Here is an 18,329-nt window from a genome sequence, read left to right on the forward strand (position 1 = left end):
CATGGTGAAGAGGCAGCTTCCGGTGACTATGTGAGGAAATCTGACCTGGAGGCCTTCTTCAAGTCCTTGGCTCTTAAGGAGTCAAGTGGTAAAACATTTTCTACCCTCAAGCTTAACAACTCCTTAGTAGTAGATTCGGGTGCTTCTCACCATATGATTAGTAACTCGAACTTGCTAGATAATATAGAACCGACTAAGGGAGATGTAGTTATTGCTAATGGGGATAAAATACCAATTCAAGGCATAGGCAATTTAAAACTGTTCAACAAAGAGTCTAAAGCGTTTTATATGCCTAAGTTTACTTCAAATCTTTTGTCGGTTAAGAGAGCTACTAATGATCTAAATTGCTATGCTATATTTGGGCCTAATGATGTTTACTTTCAGGATATTGAGACTGGAAAACTGATTGGTGAGGGTGGAACCAAAGATGATCTTTACATTCTTGAAGATAGCTCACCAAACTCATCAAAAACTGTTTCGTTTAGTTCTTGTCTTGGAATTTCGTTGAATGCAATGTGGCATGCTAGACTAGGTCATCCTCACTCTAGAGCTCTTGAGTTAATGATTCCTGATGTTTCTTTTGATCACTCTAGTTGTGAGGCTTGTATACTTGGCAAACATTGTAAAACTGTTTTCTCTAAGTCTACTACTTTTTATGAAAAATGTTTTGACTTAGTTCATTCAGATGTTTGGACCTCTCCATGTGTTTCTAGGGATAGTAACAAGTATTTTGTGACATTTATAGATGAAAAATCAAAATATACTTGGGTTACATTACTTCCCTCCAAGGACCGTGTGATTGATGTATTCATAAATTTTCAAAACTATGTCACTAATCAGTTTAATGCTAAGATTAAAGTGTTTAGAACAAACAATGGAGGCGAGTATACAAGCAACCGATTCAAAGAACACCTAGCAAAGCATGGCATTGCACATCAAACAAGTTGCCCCTACACTCCTCAACAAAACGGGGTAGCAGAAAGAAAGAACCGACACTTGATGGAAGTAGCAAGATCAATGATGTTTCACACCAATGTACCAAGAAGATATTGGGGAGATGCAGTGATGACAGCCTGTTATTTAATCAACCGAACTCCAACTAAGATCTTGGAAGATCGATCACCATTTGAGGTACTAAATCAATTTAAACCATCACTTAGTCACCTAAAAGTGTTTGGATGTGTTTGTTTTGTCTTAGTACCAGGTGAACTAAGGAATAAGCTTGAAGCCAAGAGCACCAAGTGCATGTTTCTAGGCTATTCCATCACTCAAAAGGGCTACAAATGTTTTGACCCGGTCAACAACCGCACCTTTGTCTCTCGCGATGTCAAGTTTCTTGAAGACCAAGGCTACTTTGACAAGAAAGATTGGGCTGGCTTGAAAGATTTGGCGACACCTACAGATCAGTCAGCGGGTCTCAAATTCCTCCTTGACCATCTTGGCATCTCCCCAGCTCAGCCCTCTTGATTTTCCCAGGATTCTACACCTGACTCGCATACCGGCTCATCGTTGCCCGATCAGTCCGACACCCCGCCGAATGTTGTGCCTCCAGAGCCGGAGGGGGAGAATAGTAGTAGGCTCAGGCTTGACGAACCTGCGGAGGAGCCCGAGACATCTGGAGAACCAACATTGACCGAGCCAGCTCCTGCACCACAACCACCTCCTGCACCACAACCAGCTCCACAGCTGCGCCGAAGCACACGTATTTGATCACATCCGTCTACTTGGAAGGACAAACGCGTCTACTACAACAACCAAGCTATAACACATCCTATTCAAGCTGTTTGTTCTCTTGCACACCTACCTCCCGATTATCAAGTGTTCCTTGGGAAGCTAGACGAACAACCAATACCAAACACCTATGAGGAAGCACAAGAAAGCAAAGAATGGATTGGAGCGGTAGATGATGAGGTGGAGGCTATGATACGAAATCACACATGGGATGAAGCTGATCTTCCACCAGGGAAAAAGGCAGTAAGCTCAAAGTGGGTGTTCACAATCAAACATCTAAGCAATGAAGACATCGAAAGATACAAAGCTCGGCTAGTGGCGCGAGGGTTCACTCAAACATATGGTCAGGACTACAAAGACACGTTCGCACCAGTGGCTAAGCTTCATACGGTGAGAGTAGTCTTATCCTTAGCTACGAATCTATCTTGGGAGTTATGGCAGATGGATGTCAAAAACGCCTTCCTACAAGGAGAATTAAAGGAAGAAGTTTACATGACACCACCACCGAGTCTTGAAGACATGATCGCTCCGGGAAAGGTATTGAGACTAAGGAAAGCTATATATGGTTTAAAGCAATCACCACGAGCCTGGTACCACAAGTTGAGCACCACACTTATTGGTTATGGCTTCAAGAGAACACACTCGGACAACTCTCTTTTCACTCATCAAAGCGATAAAGGTATAGTGGTTGTCCTTGTTTATGTAGATGATCTTATCATCTCTGGGAACAACCAAGAAGGTATAAAGGATATCAAAGCTCATTTAAATTCTGTGTTTGATATAAAAGACCTTGGTGAACTTAAGTACTTCCTTGGGATTGAAGTGTGTCGTTCTCCGGAAGGCCTATTTCTTTCCCAACGAAAGTACACCCTTGATTTACTTTGTGAAACAGGAATGTTAGGAGCTAAACCGGTTGACACTCCGCTCCCTGATGGCTACCAAGTTGAACGCAAGGGGGAGAGGAATGACCCACCATACGAAGATCCCTCACGCTATCGCCGTCTAGTGGGTAAGCTTATCTACTTAACACTTACGCGACCTGACATTTGCTATGCTGTGAATCAGGTTAGCCAGTACATGAAAGCTCCAACAACATATCACTGGAGTCTCTTGCAAAGAATTCTTCACTATCTCAAGAAGAGCCCCGGCCAAGGCATATGGATGGGCAAGAATGACAATACCGAGCTTGTAGGATATTGTGATGCGGATTGGGGTGGCGATAGGACGGATCGAAGATCTGTCACAGGCTACTACACCTTCATAGGAGGTAACCTAGTCACGTGGAAGACCAAGAAGCAAAAGGTGGTCTCGATGTCAAGTGCCGAATCTGAGTATAGAGCAATGCGGAAGCTGACCACCGAGCTCACATGGCTCAAGGCATTGTTAGAAGAGCTAGGCATCAAACCATCAACACCAATCCCTATGCATTGTGACAATGAAGCCGCAATCCACATAGCCACAAACTCGGTGTTCCATGAAAGAACCAAACACATCGAGTTGGACTGCCACAAAGTTAGAGAGAAGATTGAAGAAGGAGTCACACTCCCATATCATACACCAAGCGTGGACCAACTCGCTGACATTTTCACCAAGGCCGCCTGTCGTAAAGTTTGTGATCACATTCATCCCAAGCTCGGACTGGTGGACTTGATTCACCCTTGATCAAGTCTTCTACCCGTGACCATCACACTCTTTTTCCCTCAAGGTAGTTTTGTCCCATGTGGTTTTCTATTTTGAGGTTTTTAATGAGGTGATGGCTTACGGGGTTCCAAACTTAACCGTTTCACCTGGTTAAGCTTGAGGGGGAGTATTGATCTAGGAGACTTGATATCAAGGCTGTTGGTACAACTATAAGAAGGTTGTCCGTACAAGGGAGCAATGAGGCCGAGGTTGAGTAGTATAAGAAGGAGAGGCCTTAACAATAAGAAGCCCATAAGAAGAGAAGGATCTAGAAGAAAGAGAAGAGCAAAATATCTCAAGGAAAGATCACATGTTTACCTTGGGGACGAGTGAAGTCGAGTCAACCAAATAAGGAAAGGTCGCTATCACCATTAAGTAAGATTGAGACTAATCCCATGAGAATATCTTCTTTCCTTCCCTTTGTATGCCTAACGGCTAGTTCATAGTCTCCCTATATATATCCTTGTAACAAACAATCGATGTATTCAATTCTAATCAATTCTAAGTATTCTCTCGATTCTACTTTAGTAAATTCCGCAATTCTAACAAAGTGTTCTATAGATTTTTTAAGAGAGTAATTTATCTTTTTCTTTTTCTTTTCTCTAAACATTTAGCCATGGTTTGTGTTATCCTCAACTGATGTTTTTACACAATGACAATTGCCTATCGCTTGTTTTGTTTCTACTTAAGAAGGTCTATTCTTCCAATTTGAGTTTCTGACTTGAAGACTAGACTTTTTTTTTTTTTTCTTGTCTTAATGATCTGGTAATCAATATGTGTTAGAGTTTTAGGTCATCTTGATTAGATAAATAAACCTAAAAAGGGAACAGACAGAAGTTTACAAAAGAAGACTACGTACAAGTGAGAAGACAACAAACAAGAATACAAAGGAAAAACATGATTTCTTTCTAGAGTGTAGGATGATCTGGCGTACCAAATAAAATTTTAGAACTTTAATATTACTAACTAACCGGTGATATGCCACGAAACACATGTATCTCGTGGAGTCGTGGTAACAGGTAATGATAAATGGATACACTAAATAATGATACTTAGTTTAAGAGTCATTCACCCAAGCTCCTCCACAGAAAAAGAGTTATTCACCCAAAAAGTATGCAAATTATATTTTTATTAGTTTAAGACTTAGTTTACATTTTTACATTTTATGAGAACATTTAAAATGGTCTAAGACCAATGACATTTGAGGTAAGATTTTTACCAAAAAAAAAAAAGGTTAAAACCTATGAATACTCCTGCTTTAATATTATATCTAAAATTAAGCAAGTTAAAGACACCACTTTAGGGATTCAAGATCAAGTATCTAATTTAAATAAGAGTAAATCAAATAGTAGTCAACCCTATAATTATTTAACCATCCACATGATTTTGAAATCTTTATATTCTATTATGAATACATCAATTTTGGCATTCTAGATCAACAACCCAATTATAGTCTATCACTCATTTTTTTTACTGCCCAAAAAAAGGAAAGCACCTGAATTATTATGACTATAAAATAAAGGTTCCCAAACCCCTCTTTCATGCTCACAACAAAATCAATAATACTTGCATATTTTTCTACCCAAACACTCTAACTATGGCAAAACAAATCTACAAACAAGTATTATCCTCCTTGATCTTCTTGTCTGTTTTACTTTACCAATCCAACACCGTCTCATCTTTTCGAAAATCACTCGACCTAGCGAAACCATGCAAGCGTTTCGTCTTCCACCTCCACAACGTTGCCTACGATGGTGATAACACTGTTAATGCCACATCAGCAGCAATTGTCAACCCTATCGGACTAGGAGACTTCAATTTCGGGAAGTTTATAATTATGGACAACCCTGTGACAATGGACGAGAACTATCTCTCCAAACCGGTGGCTCGTGTTCAAGGCTTCTTCTTCTACCACGGTAAGTCGAAATACGACACTTGGCTCTCTTGGTCAGTAGTATTCAATTCAACACAACAGAAAGGGACATTGAACATAATGGGTGAAAATCCGTTTATGGAGCCGACCAGAGACCTACCGGTCGTTGGTGGGACTGGCGACTTCATCATGACTCGTGGGATCGCTACGTTCACGACCGATCTCGTCGAAGGCAATAAGTATTTCCGTATCAAAATGGATATTAAACTTTATGAATGCTACTATTAAAGAGACTAGTAATACATGTCTTGGGTTTGATGTTTCTAAGTTGATTTTTGTGTTTTGGCATTTTATTGCTTTTCTATGTTTGTAGTTGATGTTCCAAAGTCCAATAAATTGAATATTTTGATAAAACAGTCTTGTATGTATTTTGTAAAAGAAGTAATAAACATACACACACATATATATATACTAGAAAGTAGCTCACACGATGTGTGGTTTATGTTTGCATTATTAAACTTGAAATATAAAATGAAGTAGTTATTCAATTATATATGAAACGTACACATGTAATTGTTAATATATGTCTTAAAAAATAATATTCATAATAATATGGTTCAACTATAATTTTATAATTTATATATGTACAGTGTTTTATAGAAAGATGATGAAAAAAAGGAAAGTTAAAGTACATATTAGTATATTACTAAATATTTTTGATTACAATGTATTGTTGAAATCATTTAAACAGTATGTTACTAACTTACTATAGTAATAAGACCATTACTTATAGCAAAGCCAATTAAATATGTTATTTTTTTAATAGTTAAGATAAATTATATTCTTTCAATATTTTTTATATTTTTTTCTTTTTTTCGAAAATAAATAACTAAAAAGTAGTCTAGAAAGGTAAGCGTAATATCTTACTTAATTATTTTGATAGATAATTTTATGTTGTCCTATATATTAATTTTTTGTCATCATCTAAAAGTAATAGTTAACATAAAATAAGTTTATATAAGATAAGTCAATTCTAAAATAATTTATTAAAACGATATCAAAAAACAAATATCTTATACTAAAAGTTTAACCAGTTTTTATGAAATTTTTTGAAAAGAAAAGTGTGTCAAATTTAAATTATTTTTTATTTTCTATATATTGTCTCTATTTCTAATCATTTAAAAATATATAGTATAATTAACAATAAATTCAGTTTTGAAATTATTGTTTTCTGTTATATCATAGGGTGATAAAGCAATTATGTTATGATACCATTATGTTTTTTTTAAGTACATATATATGTTTTAAATACAATCAAAGTGTAACTTATAAATTACTATTAAATACAAATTTGAGTTGTATCTCTAATACAATATATATAATTATTTAATATAATGTGAGTTTTTTATATATGATTATTGAATATAATGTGAGTTTTTTATATAATGATTTTTTTAATTAGTCTATCATATAGTAATAGGACAATTAGTTACAGCAAAGTTAATTAAATTTGGTATGTTCGTTAAATAATTAAGATAAATTAATTTTATAGTTTGTTTTTTTGAAAAAAAAGACTGATAAGTATTCTAAGAAAAAAGTGTAAAACCTTACTTAATTACTTTGATAGATAAATATATTGTCCTATATATTAATTTTATTTTCATATCTAAGAGTAATAGTTAACAACAAATAATTTTCTAGAATGATAAGTCAATTTTAAAATAATTTATTAAAACGATATCACAAAACAAATATCTTATACTCTAAGTCTGACTAATTTTTTATTAAAATTCATGAAAATAAAAGTGTGTCAAATTTAATATATATATTTGTTTCTTATATAAATTGTCTCTATTTCTAATCATTTAAAAGTAAACAGTACAATTAACTATTTCATTATGAAATATGTTAGATGTTAAAACTTAAAAATGGAAGAAAGTTAAGGTTGAGGTATTGCAGAAAACTTAAAATATGTTGAGGTATTGCAGAAAACTTAAATATGTTAGATGTTAAAACTTAAAAATGGAAGAAAGTTGCAATGCTTTCTAGCATTAGAACAACCAACACAAGCATTGCAGAAAGTTGAGGTTTGTGTACGTTCTTTCTTACCAATTTTCCAAGAAATCTTGAATTTTTAAAATTGGGAAATTGTTCCAATTTTTTTTTTTTTATACAGCAAGAGAAGGAAAAGCAAGACGATGGACTTTCAGATTTAAGTGACATTTTGGTGATCTTAAGAGCATGGCCGTTGATATGGGATCTGAGATCGACAAGTACGATATATATCACAAATACATATTTTCAAACAATTCTATATTCTTTTAGAATACTTATTATTAATTATTTGGGCAAAATTGCAGGCAAAACAAAGCTCTCGATCATCACGGTGACGATGTTGATGAGCTTAACTCTCGTGTTAAAGGAGCTAATCAACGGGCACGACACTTGCTTTCCAAATATTATACATATCTTTTCATTTTTACGTTGGTCAGTTGAAATTATCTTCTTTGCATTTTCTTTCCTATAAAAATTCTCAATATTAATTAACGCATTTAATTCAATTGTTTTCAAAGCATACTTTTTTTCTAGACGATATTATAGGAGTTCTGATTCCTAATAATTTACTCCTCGTCTCCACTCGTGAAGCCAAAGATGATACATATATCGACAAAGCTTCGTCTGAGACATCATACCAAGGTTGATAAAGTATTCTCCTTAAGAAAAAACTCCATGCAGCATTCCCTACTGAAGTGGATCTTCGAGAGCCATATATGGTAGTTGTCTCACGTTTAGACTTTTTTTTTTTAATGGTAGACAAACCATAGTCACTGTCCTTTTAGAGCTGATTATGCATTAAGTCCTCTTGCGCGAAATTTAAGTCACGTACCGGCTTATATTCAAATTATTCAAATTGTTTCCTTGTTAATTATTGTTATAAAGACTTGAAGATTTATGAGGTGGACGTTCTTTATGATCGAATAGAGAGAACGCGTCTTGATACGTCCAAACCGAAGTCATTTTATTGACGGACTGACTTGTGACCAAAACAAGTTTAAAGCATACTGATTTTTATTTTATTTGCACATGTTTTATTACATGAAAAGATGGATGGTAGTATAGGCTTTCACCTTTTTATGTTCAGAAAAAGTAGACATCTGCGCAAGTTTAGGAAAGGTGGGGGAGTTTTGTATGCAAGTGTAAACAATCTTAACCAAATATCTGATTTCCACCACGGACCTCTCTCAGCAGCTATGTTTATTCGGAATTTTTGGTTTTGAAAAACATAACCAAACATATTTCAGTTTTGGTTTCATATTTGTTTTGCTTTATGTTAGGATTCAGTTAACAATGATTGATTTGTGTGAATCATATGTGGTGATTTTCATTAGCTCATATAAGTAAAATAAATAAAAATATGTGCAATATAAGTTGATATTATGGTTGTAAAAAAAAAAAGTTGATATTATGGAACACTAAAGTTAATCCCCAAGAAAAAGTGATATGAAGCCAAGTAATTACAATCATGTAGTATGAAAAGTGTGATATATAATTTTTAAATACTTGGTCGATAATTTTTTTTATTTATTTAAATTATGATGTGTGCAGTTACGACGTCTACCTTTTGCAGTATCCCCACAGAATCCCGAGATCACTTGTTCTTCAAGTGCAGTTAAGCGTCGGAGGTATAGGAGGCTTTAGCAAAGAATATTTTCAGAACAAGGTGCTCAACAGATTGGACAGCCCTCCTAAACTGTGTGTCGGGACCGACGGCCAGACCGGGTTGAGGGTTTTTAACCTGCTACCTTTTCCAAATAACGGTTCACACTCTTTGGCGTGAGCGGAATGGTCGTAGGCATGGTGATGCTTCGAATCCGGCGGCTCACCTAATCACATGGATAGACAAGCAAGTGCGGAATCAACTCTTGGTTATCACTGCAACTAGGGACAGAAGGTACGATGAAGGCCTTTAGATTTGGTTTGCTTCACGAGCTCTTGGTTTAATTGCTTTTGTTAGACTGTTAGCAATTTTGTAAATTATCGTTTAAGTTTTTACAAAATCGTGTTGCACTAGTTGTAAAAATACTATTTTTTCTTTGAGTATAATTTAATATTACATTAAAAAAAAATACAGCACAAACTTACTCCTAGACTTTTCCAAACGGCTTAAATAAATTATTATTGAGACATATTATAATCTAACACCCTAGTTTGATTTGGCTCATCCAAATTTATTTACAAGATATATAGCCAACTATATAAGGTCAACATCACCACTGTACCAACTATATAATTAAGGTCAACATCACCACTGTACCAACTATATAATTGAGGTCAACGTACATCACCACTGTTTTAGTTAATCATGTAACACAATTTGTCGGAATCCAGCATTTCAAAAAAAAGATTAAGAAATCATTTATTTCTTTTTATTATTAAGAAAAATAAAAATAAATAACCCATAAAATTTTATGATTTTGACCAACTAACACCTTTCATCTTTTTGTTTCTTTTTAAATATAATACTACTAGATTAGTTTCCGCATACACGCGAAGTTGTAATGTAATATTAGAAAATCCATTAAAACCTGAAATTGCATTTAAGAATAGATTAAAAAATAAAATTACAAACACGAGCACAATTTACAATATATTGTATGTTAAAGATTTTTATGATTTTCTTTTTAAAACCTACGTTTTTCAAAGTAACGACAAAACAAAAAAAAGATGTTGATCTACCTGTTTCCACGTTGTTAGAATTCAATTTACTAATCGAGAATCACTTTTAGTAACTAGCATTTGGTTTGGAATAATTTAATTTATGAAACCTATTATTTTTTTTATTTTTATTTTTTTTGACAACAGAAATTATCTCAGCCAATGGAGCAAAAAAAATTGTTTACATACAAAACATCATACGAATAAGTTCATATTTGGCATTCTAAAAAATCCGCATTTACATTCGCATTTCTATTATAAAACTTACTATATTGACATTATATATCGAATACTATGGTCTAGGTAATAAAATTATAATTCATATTATCTCATAATAAACTATTTTTCTTTTTCAGATCTCATGATAAACTATTTTAGAAGCTTCTTTCCATAGTATAATTTTTAATATATTTTCTTAAGTATATATTTTCATTTACATAAAAGTCTAATTTTATCTTATTTTTTTTCGTTTTCTTCAAAAAGTTAAGTCGTGGTTTGTATTATCTGCCACCGATGTCCTTACACAAAAACGATTACAGAATACAGTTATAAAGATCATTTGAGTATTTTGTTTCTCGTTTAATTATAAGGTCTCTTCTTCCAATTAGAGTTTCTGATTATCTAAACAAACGACATCCATCCTTAATATATATATTTAAAATACAAAATCAAAGCTTCAATCACATGACGCACAAAAATATTATGATTTTGAAATTGTGAACCCATTACAGATAGTGCTACGTCAATGAATATTATACTTCTTCTATTTCTTTCCTAAATGATCTGGTAGTCACTATATGTGTTGGACTTTTTGTACTGAATTAGGTTATCTTGATTAGATCTACAAATGATTAAAGAAATAAAACTAAAAATGGGAGCAAAGAGAAATTACAAAAGAAGATTACAATTTACAAGTGATGAGAAGACAACGAACAAGCATACAGGAGAAAAGAAAATTTGAAAACGACAAGTAAACAAGTACACTAAAGCGGTGATCTGTCAAGAACACATGTATCTCGTGGTAAACTGGTAATGATACACTAAATATAGTATATTAGTACGGAAAACTTGTATTAGACTCTTGATAAAAACAGTTATACAATTGCAACCATTTGTATAGTGAAACAATAAACTTAAATTTCACAAAAAATATTCATTGAAAACACCTGACATAGTGAATATTATGTTATATAATTATGTGTTATTATTTTATTTTTTTGTCAATCACACATTGTATTAAAATACTATTCTATGAGTGGTTGTCCAAACAAGAGAAAAATAATCTACAAAAGAGACTTCCGAAACAAATACTTTGGAAGAACGAAATAGACCATCCGGTTTAGAAAACATATGAGAGTTATGTAATATAAATAAACTTAAAATATGATCTGAACTTATAAAGTCCTTCTCATATCTTGGCATTTACAGTCAATTAGAGAATAGATAAAAATATGTGTTCCCTAACTAGATGATTTGATATCTCAAAGCAAGTCAAAGACACCAAATGTTACCAATTACACATCCTTTACTTGATAGTCATGGTTATGGATTACATACCAAAACAAAGTCAAGCCAAGATTAAATTTACTGTCAATTTGGAAAGAACGTAGGAATTCAAGATCAAAATTAAATAAGTAGTCAAACCAATTAATATCGAATCATCCACATGATTTTAAAATCTTTATATCAACAACCCAATTATAGGTGTCTCTCTCATTTTTAAAAATTTTATGCCCCAAAAAGGAAAGCACGTGAATTATGACTATAAATAAAGGTTCCCAGAGCCCTCTTTCATACTCGCAACAAAATCAATAATACTTACTCATCCTCTACTATGGCAAAACAAATATACAAACAAGTATTATCATCCTTCATCTTCTTGTCTGTTTTACTTTACCAATCCAATACCGTCTCATCTTTCCGAAAACCATTCGACCTAGCAAAACCATGCAAGCGTTTCGTCGTCCACCTCCATAACGTTGCTTATGATGGTGATAACACGGCCAATGCCACCTCAGCAGCAATCGTGAACCCTATAGGATTCGGAGACTTCAATTTTGGGAAGTTTATAATAATGGACAACCCTGTGACAATGGATGAGAACTATCTCTCCAAACCGGTGGCTCGTGTTCAAGGCTTCTTCTTCTACCACGGTAAGTCGAAATACGACACTTGGCTCTCTTGGTCAGTAGTATTTAATTCAACAAAACACAAAGGGGCATTGAACATAATGGGGGAAAATCCGTTTATGGAGCCGACCAGAGACTTACCGGTCGTTGGTGGGACTGGCGATTTCATCATGACTCGTGGGATCGCTACGTTCACGACCGATCACATTGATGGCAATAAGTACTTCCGTATCAAAATGGATATTAAACTCTATGAATGTTACTACTAAACTTACTAGTAATTCATGTTTTGGGTTTGATGTTTCAGAGTTGATATTTGTGTGTTGGCATTTTATTGCTTTTCTCTGTTCGTAATCCATTTTAATAAAAAAGTCTTGTATTTTGTAAGCCAACATTTAAACATACTCATCTACTAACTAGTCAGTGTCATTAATTAACAATAGTATGTCGAACAATTATTTTATAACTTCCGGACAATTCAACTATCTAAACAAAAAAAAAAAAATAATAATAATAATAATAATAATAATAATAATAATAATAATAATAATAATAATAATAATAATAATAATAATAATAATAATAATAATAATAATAATAATAATAATAAACAAGAATCAGAACCGTAGAGTAGTAAGTTATCAATAAAATAACATTTTGAAGTAATCTAAAATACCAAACAAATGAAAAAGGAGAACAAGACACGATAGGTGATATGTCTATAGTTTGTCTCTCCTTAGTCTATTTTTATCATGCATTTAGATAGGATAACTCATTGGTTTGTATCATTTTCTAGTCTTTTCTATACACTTTGCATGGTTATATAATTCTTGCATCATTCTTGCATACATTGTGCATTTTGGAATATTTCAAGTATTTAGGAGACGTTGGAAGCGCATCGCTCGATTCATCCGCTGCACAACACTCCTGGAACCGTCTCTCGAGCCAATCTCACTACACTTCCGGGAAGCGTCAACCGAGCCATCCGTTCGAGCCGTTCCACTCGAGTGGGATTTAGCTTTCGACGTCTTCATCAAAGTTGTAGGGAATTGAGTTATATTTCCAACGCCGTTTATTTCAAGTCAATCGGAGGTGTGATTCAAGAGTTATCATCGTTTTAGTGGATGCGTATACACCACGCTCGAGCCATGCTCCTCAGCCACGCATTCCAGCTTGTTTGATCGAGCCATGCTCCTCAGCCACGCACTCCAGCTTGTTTGATCGAGCCATGCTCCCCCGCCATGCACTCCAGCTTGTTTGATCGAGCCATGTCCCCAGCATCCGTCTGAGCCATGCTCCCCAGCATCCGTCCGAGCCATGCTCTCCAGCATCCATCCAAGCCATGCTCCCCAGCGTCCGTCCGAGCCATTATCCCCAGCATCCGTCCGAGCCATGCTCCTCAGTCGTCCGTCCGAGCCATGATGACATTGCATTCCATTCGACGCACACGGACTCGATCGCACGTGTCGGAAAGAAAGACGTTTGGTTTCACACGCTTCAGGAGATTACCGAACCGACGCTTTACCTTGTCGTTTTAAGTTTTAGGGCTTTCCATGTTGGACTACTATATATATATTTTGTTAATTCTTTGCAGAGACATCTTATCTTTTAATCTCGTTTTCGTTCCCAGAAGGTTTCTGAACCTAGCCACCAATACGTTCTGAGACTTGTATTCCGATATCTTTGAGATTTATTCAGATTTTGCATTTGATTCCTTCTACAAAGTTGTTCATCTTATTTTTATCTATCTTATTATGCTTGATTCAATGATTTCTGTGTTTGCATCCTTGACTATGATCATCGGATCTGAGTAGTGTGGTAGTTCTTGAGGATGGGATAGATTAGGTGGAGGATCTTAGGATGTAGAGTGTTTAAGCTTTGATTGTATGATTCCCTTCTGGACTAGAGTTAGAATTACTAGTTTCTCTCTGATCAATTGGAACTAGGTTCGAGACATTTCCGCACCCAAAAGGTGTTTGATGAAATGTCTGACCAACTAGTGTCAGATACTTACGTTCCTAGCCTAAGAGATTACTTGTCTAGGATGTTTGTTGATGTGAATGAACTTGTTTGTCATGCCTGCTCGACCACGTTTCTCTAGCGAGAGCTAGGTATGGAAGTGGTTGAGTCTGAGTAGCTTTTGCCAAGAGATTGGATTAGCTAAGTTGTGATGTTCATTGTTTAGGGATAGTTTGCTTGAGGTATGTTAAACACTCTGTAGACTAGGATACTCCACCGACATCAATTACCCCATCCTTAGGACTTCTTTCTTTCTGATTTTTATTACATTCCTGGAACTGTTTCGTTTCTTGCTTTTTAGTTCATGCTTATACTCGTTTATGTTTTTATTTATTTTTGCTTCTTGTCATGCATTCTCGTTTCTAGTTCTATGACTCATTTCCGTTTTGCATTTTGATCATTCTAGTATTGTTAGAAAAACACTCTTTTGAATTGGCTTAACTTGTGACATCTTGATTGCATCTTGAGTGATAGTAAACTTTCCCAACTGGATTGACACCTTAAGTACTACAACTACATAAGTTTAATTGAACTTGCTAGGAGACACAAAAATCCTAGTATCAATAGGTCGCATGACCATAAACCAAAAAATTTCAAAATTATAAAATACTAGGATAGTACCCTTGCAACACCGCAGGGTTAATTTTTTCCTTTTTATTACTATTTTGTTGTGTTCTTTTTGTATGTTGTTTGTAATTTTTTCTTAATTTGTTTTGAACTTGTTGGTATGCGAACTATTTTTAATAATAAATTATAGTTTAAGATAAATAAGATTGAGCATTTAAAAATTGAAATTTAGTATTCTGATTTTGCTTAAATTATATTGTGTACTTTATGCATTTTAATATTTATAAGATAACCACTTGAATGACACATCCTCTTAGCAACACAAGATTATGAATTTTCTTTTTTGTATCTTCTTTTAGTGAAAAATTATTTTACTTTAAGAAAACAACAAAAATCTTATTTTATTATTCTAAAGAATGTTTTAACTCTCATCCATAAAGAAAATCAAAATATAAGTCAACTAAATTCCGTCACAAATTACTTATTTTCACTTTCATTTTAGTTAATAGTTAATATAGTAAATAACTGAATTAATATAGATTTATCATTATCAAGATTTAAATAAATTCTTAAATTAATTTTGCCTTATAATATATATATATATATATATATATATATATATATGTTGGTTTGAGTTATTTGTTTTGTATAAAATTTTTTGAAAAAAGTTGATTTTCTTTCCATAAAAATCATATTGATAACATAATAACTGGAAAAATAATTATATAAACAACTAAATAAGTTCAAAGACAAAATATGTTATTATAACAAAGATGATTATGTTGTCCAAAGAAAACACCCTACCTCTCCAGAAAATTTTACTTTTACTTCAAATTTGTATTATTTATTGAAGAAATTTATGGTGATTCAACAAATTATCTTGACATGATCCAGATTATGTCCAACAACTCTTTTAATTTACCATATCTTTAGAAAACTTTTCCCATAGCTATAATATTACTTGATGAGCTGTAAATCTTACTCCAAAATTTGCATATATGCTAGACAGCAAAATAGAAGCTATTATGGCTAACACAACACACTTCTTTATTTGGGCTTTGGCCAATATTGCAGTCCATTAACACTTCTCATTAACAAAACACTTCAATCCCAACTTCCCTAAACTGCTGACATGTATTAACTGTTTTAATTTGATAGGCTGCTGATTTTTTCTGAGGTGTTAATACCAGCTTCAGTGTTGAGGCTGATGTGTCAGAAGAGGAGAGCAACACATTCTAGTTTTATTGTATTGATAAGTTACTAAATGTATAAATCATATTTTACGGGTAAATCAAATATGTAAGTTTACTATCATATGAATGAGGGAAATTATAGTTGAAATTATCTGCAGCTAGTATACCACAGATCCAACAATGTACCGGTTGGTTTACTCATCACCACTGCTATACCCTTGAAGCTCCTCAATAAACTTGGTTCTGCAACTGTCGATGCCGCTGTCGCCCCCACACAAATATTCGTCAAACCAATACTCTCCTCACAATTAACCACTTCAACGACTACTACTCAAGTCCATCTTTTCTAGGGAGTAGAATCACCTCTCCAAACCATGACCTCTGTTGATGTTCAAACTCACCGAATAATATTTAGTGGACTCTCTAGAAACGAGTAAGTCATTATGAAACTTCAATAAAAGCTTTACTTCTCTAAGTCTTAATGGAACTTCAATGGTCCTTACCCAAAGTCATGCTTGCATACTAAATAATATTTACATGTGTTGGGGCCTTGGGGGTGCAAATGCACATGGTCCATTTAATTTTTAAGCTTTTTTTTTTTTGGTATTAGGGTCCAAATTTTTCTTTTTTAAAAAAAGCATGAGAAATAGGGTTCAAATTTTTTTTTAGTTCAGGGTCCAAAAAAAATTGAGCCGGGCATGAATACCGCTACTAGGCCTGAACATTTGGTACAATCAAATCGGGTCAGAAATTTCAGGTTTCAGGTTTTTGGGGTTGGGAACATTAGAGCCAACTAGAACCAAATAAACTTTTGGCTCAGTCCAGTTCAACGTCGGTTTTTTGTGAGACTATCTCTTCTTCCCAGTAATACAGTCCATGATGGTCCTCTTGTCTAAAGATGATGAAATTTACATATATTAATCTTTACCACGAAAAAATTTAGTTATATATGTTTTGTACATATATACATTAAAACCGATGTCCAAAAACTCGGCCTCTACGGCCGATTAATCGCTGGAAAAGCGCTCGGCGGCATCCAACCTCCGTGATTTCAATATATTCAGCCAAGAAATCGGATCTGTGAAAAAAAAATCACTTTTGTTAAATTTAAGTTAAAAATTGATTATTTATGATTAGATCTAAAGATTTTAGGTATAAATATACTACAAGTCAAACCAAAATTGATTAAAAACGAAAAAAATCAAACTGGTTTGTGTTTTAGGGTTTTCTGTGCAGTCGAAAGGAGGAAGAAGAAGAAAAAAAATCTATTTTACCCTTTGTAAAAGAAGAATAACTAAACACCAGTTGCCAACCTGTGACATGATACTCAGACTCAATAACTTAAACCACTGCACCAATGAACTTATCTGTGTTATATCTCATGATATAAAGTATATAGCTACTAAAATTAGATATAAGCTCTAAAACTAGTCCCTGATTAATCCCATGTAATTTCTGATTAATTGATTAATCGTTAAGCCTACCTCGACCGTCTGACAAATGCCTAGCGATTTTTAAAATATAGCTTAAAACTCAATTAGGAGTTCTCTATTTTTGACAGCAGCATGGGTTTCTCTATTTTGACAACATCAGAAATAAAGTAGAAGCCCTGAAACGACCCGACCCATTTTTTTGTTTTTAGTATAATAAATAACTAGTAATCACATACTAACAAACAACCTAACCCTAAGCAATACAATAGGGGAAATAAATAACAACATCAAACCAGTAGTTAACCAACAAATAAATCCAGTAACTAATAAACCAATAATCAATCCAACATAAACCAGTGGTAAATCATCCAACAAAGTTATTAAGCATTAAACCAGCAACCAAGCAACATTCTAATGACTCAATTCTAGCAACCTAACAGAAGCCAGACATCAACCAATCGAGCCACTAGCACATCCTCCTCTTCATTGCTTTGATTTCACAATCACACCTTGCCTTTACCTACATCACAAACAACAATTAAAATGCATAAGTATCATCACAAATACTCAATGAGGCAATCTTCCCATATATTGGGCTATACACACAAGCAATTGAGAATTCAATGTTCAACAACACCCTCCTGGTATCGACCGACACCTACTCGACATCCACCAAAAACTCTAGTTGTGTCGACCGACACTCCTAAGAGCCCTCGCGCCGTTCTCCTGGCAACTTCAGCATGACTCGTGTGGAATCGCTACGTTAAAGTCAGATCACGTTGATGGAAATAAATATTTCCGTATCAAAATGGATATTAAACTCTATCAATGTTACTATTAGATACATGTATTGGGTTTGATGTTTGTGAGTTGATCACCTTGGTCTGATGTTTGTTTGTTGGCATTTTATTGCTTCTTTGTCTTTGGAGTTAATGTTGTTCCAATAAATGTTGCATTCAAATCTGTTTGCAACGACCACTTATAAAGC

At 34.1% G+C, this 18,329-nt stretch overlaps 1 protein-coding gene, 1 long non-coding RNA gene and 1 pseudogene across 3 annotated transcripts; all 3 read left to right on the plus strand.

The window, feature by feature from the left end:
* The first annotated feature begins 4,860 nt into the window (after positions 1-4,860).
* LOC104719126 (dirigent protein 13) lies at positions 4,861-5,698 on the plus strand. Its single transcript, XM_010436982.2, has one exon. The coding sequence runs from the start codon at positions 5,009-5,011 to the stop codon at positions 5,570-5,572; it is 564 nt and encodes a 187-aa protein (XP_010435284.1). The 5' UTR covers positions 4,861-5,008; the 3' UTR covers positions 5,573-5,698.
* Positions 5,699-7,420: 1,722 nt separating this feature from the next.
* LOC147948571 (uncharacterized) lies at positions 7,421-7,842 on the plus strand. The gene is made up of 2 exons (XR_015579007.1): positions 7,421-7,557; positions 7,645-7,842. It is a non-coding gene; the product is annotated as an uncharacterized LOC147948571 (long non-coding RNA).
* Positions 7,843-11,794: 3,952 nt separating this feature from the next.
* Positions 11,795-12,521, plus strand: LOC104719117 (dirigent protein 13 pseudogene; annotated as a pseudogene). The gene has a single exon (XR_015579018.1). The product of XR_015579018.1 is annotated as a dirigent protein 13 pseudogene (transcript).
* Positions 12,522-18,329: the final 5,808 nt, after the last annotated feature.

The sequence above is a fragment of the Camelina sativa genome, chromosome 2 (assembly GCF_030686135.1).
Source record: "Camelina sativa cultivar CO46 ecotype springtype chromosome 2, ASM3068613v1".
Classification (NCBI taxonomy): domain Eukaryota; kingdom Viridiplantae; phylum Streptophyta; class Magnoliopsida; order Brassicales; family Brassicaceae; genus Camelina; species Camelina sativa.